The sequence below is a fragment of the Notothenia coriiceps genome, unplaced genomic scaffold, assembly GCF_000735185.1.
Source record: "Notothenia coriiceps isolate Sejong01 unplaced genomic scaffold, NC01 NC01_scaffold00016850, whole genome shotgun sequence".
NCBI lineage: Eukaryota > Metazoa > Chordata > Actinopteri > Perciformes > Nototheniidae > Notothenia > Notothenia coriiceps.
In genome coordinates, this window is record NW_011349551.1 from 716 (window position 1) to 5,222 (window position 4,507).

Below are 4,507 nucleotides of genomic sequence, written 5' to 3' on the forward strand. Positions count from 1 at the left end.
CTAACTCCTTCCCTTCATCCCTCCTTCCCTCAACACCTCCTTCCCTTCATCCCTCCTGCCCTTCATCCCTCCTTCCCTTAACACCTCCTTCCCTTCAGCCCTCCTTCCCTTAACACCTCCTTCCCTTCAGCCCTTCTTCCCTTCAATCCTCCTTCCCTTAACACCTCCTTCCCTTCATCCCTTCTTCCCTTCATCCCTCCTTCCCTTAACACCTCCTTCCCTTCAGCCCTTCTTCCCTTCATCCCTCCTTCCCTTAACACCTCCTTCCCTTCAGCCCTCCTTCCCTTCATCCCACCTTCCCTTAATACCTCCTTCCCTTCAGCCCTTCTTCCCTTCATCCCTCCTGCCCTTCATCCCACCTTCCCTTAATACCTCCTTGCCTTCAGCCCTTCTTCCCTTCATCCCTCCTGCCCTTCATCCCAACTTCCCTTAATACCTCCTTCCCTTCATCCCTCCTGTCCTTCATCCCAACTTCCCCTAACACCTCCTTCCCTTCAGCCCTTCTTCCCTTCATCCCTCCTGCCCTTCATCCCACCTTCCCTAAATACCTCCTTCCCTTCATCCCTCCTGCCCTTCATCCCTCCTTCCCTTAACACCTCCTTCCCTTCTTCCCTTCAGCCCTCCTTCCCTTCATCCCTCCTTCCCTTCATCCTTTTGACCCTTTATCTTTTCATCCCCTCTTCTGGTCTCCCCTTTTCTCTTTCTATTTTATTTCCTGCATACTCTTCTTTCCTTCTAGGTACCATCTTGAGGGCTTGTCTTCAGATCGACTGGAAACACATCCTTACTAGTGCACTTCCAGTTAAAGCAAAGATAAAGGAGCAAGGAAATGTCAGAAAGAGACTTGGGATGTTCCCTCTCTCTTTCACTCAAGACTCAACAGATGATGATGAATTGTTCTGATCCATGTTAGCATACACCTCTCTCACATAGAGCAACAGGTAGTAGAGGAACAATGATAGAGTGATAGCAGACAGAAATGTAATCCCTCTCTCACCTTCCCGAAGCTTCCCTTCCCGAGGACTTTGATGAACAGGAAGTCGTGCAGATTTAGCCGTTTCATTTCCGGAACATGACTTTTGACGTCTCCGTTCTCCCGTTCTCCTCCATGACTCCCCTCCGTCACCGTGTCCACAGATTTGGGGGAGGAGAGGGAGTGTTTCTTATGCCCCTCCCCCCTGTGATCGAAGGAAAGAGCCTTCCGGATGTTCTCCAGCTCCTTGGCATCTGCACACAGACAAAACAGTGCAAAGTTAATGTTGGTGTATTTAGTTTTAGGTGTCATACAGTTCAGTGATTCAATTATTCTTAGGCCTTTATTGTCATTTGCACAGAAGCTACGGCGCCAATATGAACCCAGGCTCCTTCAGAAGAGAATTGAAAGCCTTTATTGTCATTATATAAAAAAATACAATTAGATTTTGGAGTAAAATCCTGTCAAAGTGCACGAAGGAAAACAGACGAACAATAAAAACATGCCTGTAGGGCAGAGGAACGTAAACAATCATATAGGGGGTAGTATGTGTGTGAGATGTGTGTGAGATGTGTGTAGAAGTGTGTGAGGTGTGTGTGTGTGAGATGTGTGTGTGAGGTGTGTGTGTGAGGTGTGTGTGTGAGATGTGTGTGTGTGAGGTGTGTGTGAGATGTGTGTGTGTGAGGTGTGTGTGAGATGTGTGTGAGATGTGTGTAGAAGTGTGTGAGATGTGTGTGAGATGTGTGTGAGATGTGTGTGAGATGTGTGTGAGATGTGTGTGAGGTGTGTGTGAGGTGTGTGTGAGATGTGTGAGAGATGTGTGTGAGATGTGTGTGAGGTGTCGTGTGTGTGAGATGTGTGTGAGATGTGTGTGAGATGTGTGTGAGATGTGTGTGAGATGTGTGTGAGATGTGTGTGATGGAGAGTATTATCTACCCGGGTCACATGGGGAGGTTGGAGCCGACCTCGAACGATCGTCTTCAGTCTCTGTCGTCCCGGATATCTGAGGCCGGGACTCCTGACCCTGCAGCAGCTTCAGAAACACACACACACTCATTATAATAATAATAATAATGATATTATATCATAAGTTTATTTAGTATAGCACCTTTCACAGAAATAAAACTCATTAGTGCTTCACAAGAAAGAACAAAAGTTCAGATTAAGACCACAGAAACATGAACACAATAACAACATGAAGCATACATTAAGGTTAACATCAAAACACAGAGCGTGTGGAGTCCTGAAAGGAACACACATAAGAACAGAACACATCACACACATCTCAAGATGCTGCAGAGGGCATGGTTTAATTATGTGCATGCTGCAAACACTGATACATCTTTTTTATTTCTAGGAGGTCATGCTTGTCTGTATTTTTGTAAACGACTGTCCCAGTAAACATGACATTTGCTTGAATGGTGAACCATGGGCCGAGGAAGAAGTCTCTAGAATATTATTTACAATTTTTTTTTTTAATTGTGCAATACTAAACCTTAAAAGCTAATGTCTTTTACATGTTCGTACATTTTGCATTGCATTTAATCCCAGTTGTTCCATGGATGTTTAATAAGAACTGGATACAGCGTGGGAGGCGGGGTCTCGTTATTTCCTATGAGAGCTGCTCATTGGCGCATGAAAACAAAATGGCCCAATTTTTGAGAGAGCGAAACGTCAGATTACCCATCATGCCTAGCTGTCAGAGCAGAAGAACCCGTATGTGCGCTCACAGAGCATGCGCCCCTTAAGCCCCGCCCCCGGAGCTCCCACTCTCGGCTCAGTAGAATGAATGGAGACAGAAAATAAATCTAGATTCGGCTTTTAGTGCATTTTACAACTTTAAGGACCTAATGATTCTAATAAGGGCTATAACATAGTTCATACTGGGTAGTTTATTTACTGAAAATTATTTACAGACATCTCTTTCCCAATGTTAGTCAATGGGGAAAAGTATTTCTGGGCCGGGTGACGTCACGGACTGATACGGAAATTGTAGTACCGCCGTTTGGACACAACGAATATTTCAGAGTCCGGCGCACTTCCTGGGGGCTTGAGTTGTTCCCCTAAATAACAAGCTTCCATTGTACAGCTGATATTTGCCGGAAGGGGGGGGACCCAGTACATTTTACACGATTATATAATACAACTTCAGAAATCAAGGATCACATAAATGCAGCATCGAACTAGTTATAATAATACATTCATTTCATCTTCATTTTATCTATGATGGTTGTGGAGTATGGACTTTTTAAACGCCAGTATATTTATTTTACGTTATATAAATATGAGATGTTTGTACCTTTTTCCGCCTCAGAGCGCTGTTGCAGATTTTGTCCGGCGTCACTCCGAGGTCAGAGAGGACTTTAGCGATTGCTTTGGCGTCGACTCCACAGTTAGGGGCAACGTTACTCTCACAGCGCCTGTGCACGTTCACTTTACACACTGACACACACACACACACACACACACACACACACACACACACACACACACACACACACACACACACACACACACACACACACACACATGGTAAGACCCACCTGTACCGCACCACATTTTACAGAATACTTTATTCTAACCTTTTATGGTCTTTTATGTTACCATATTTTACTCAATATGTTCCTTAGATAACATTTAGTTTTACTCTCTATTCTCCTCATAGATTTGTGAAGCACCTTGAGATGACGTTGTTTTAAAAGTGTTGTTGAATAAAATGTATTATTAGCCTTATTACTTTCAATAACACTTCTTAGGTCCAGGTCTTCACAACAACAAGGTATGGTAAAAGGTGTCTTTATTTAAATTAAGTTAAATTGAGTTAAAACCCAGGTCAAATGTACGTTAGAGGGTCTTGAGAAATGTGTCTTTTCATTGATTGTAATGTTATGTTAAATGTCCCTTGTGGCATGACTTCATATGTCTTTGTTTGATGTCAAATGGAGCTGCTACTTTAACCGTTCCTTATCATTGCACTTTTAGCTGCAGCCATTATTATATCGCTTTTATGAATTGTCCTTTTTTTGTTTGTGTGTTTGTTTTGTTTTTAATTATTATGTGTTGAATGCCTACGTGAAGCACTTTGAATTGCCTCTGTGTCTTAACATGTGCTGTACAAATAAACTAACTTTGAACCTTGCTGTGATGCAAGAAGAAATGTCAGACTTGATCAGAGAGTAAAGTATTTATATTAAAAACATTTTATGTAGAAAAGCTGGCACACAGTTTGTGGTTACCTTTACACTGGAGCCCCTGCCTCAGCAGACCCCAGAGCAGAGAACCACAGTGATCGCAGAACGTCAGGACTTTAAAGTTGTGGATCCTGAACTTGTGTGGAACGTTGACGCTGAACCTCTGAGAACCAACGGGCTGAGAGACGGAACAAATGTGGGAAGTTACAGACATATCCTGCTGATGTTCAGGAGTATATCAGTATGTAGTGTCTCTACTTTAAAGAGTCCTCTCCTGCTGATGTTCAGGTGTATATCAGTATGTAGTGTCTCTACTTTAAAGAGTCCTCTCCTGTTGTGTGTG

At 43.4% G+C, this 4,507-nt stretch overlaps 1 protein-coding gene across 1 annotated transcript in view; it reads right to left on the reverse strand.

Moving 5' to 3' along the window:
* The window catches only part of LOC104949865 (protein kinase C epsilon type-like), a gene marked incomplete at both ends in the record, with an annotated part of 4,978 nt that extends 636 nt beyond the window's left edge, over positions 1-4,342 (reverse strand). The window contains 4 exons of the mRNA XM_010776297.1: positions 998-1,227; positions 1,910-2,006; positions 3,273-3,415; positions 4,210-4,342. Of these exons, the coding sequence (XP_010774599.1) occupies positions 998-1,227; positions 1,910-2,006; positions 3,273-3,415; positions 4,210-4,342 (603 nt within the window). The remainder of the gene's footprint in view (positions 1-997; positions 1,228-1,909; positions 2,007-3,272; positions 3,416-4,209) is intronic.
* Positions 4,343-4,507: the final 165 nt, after the last annotated feature.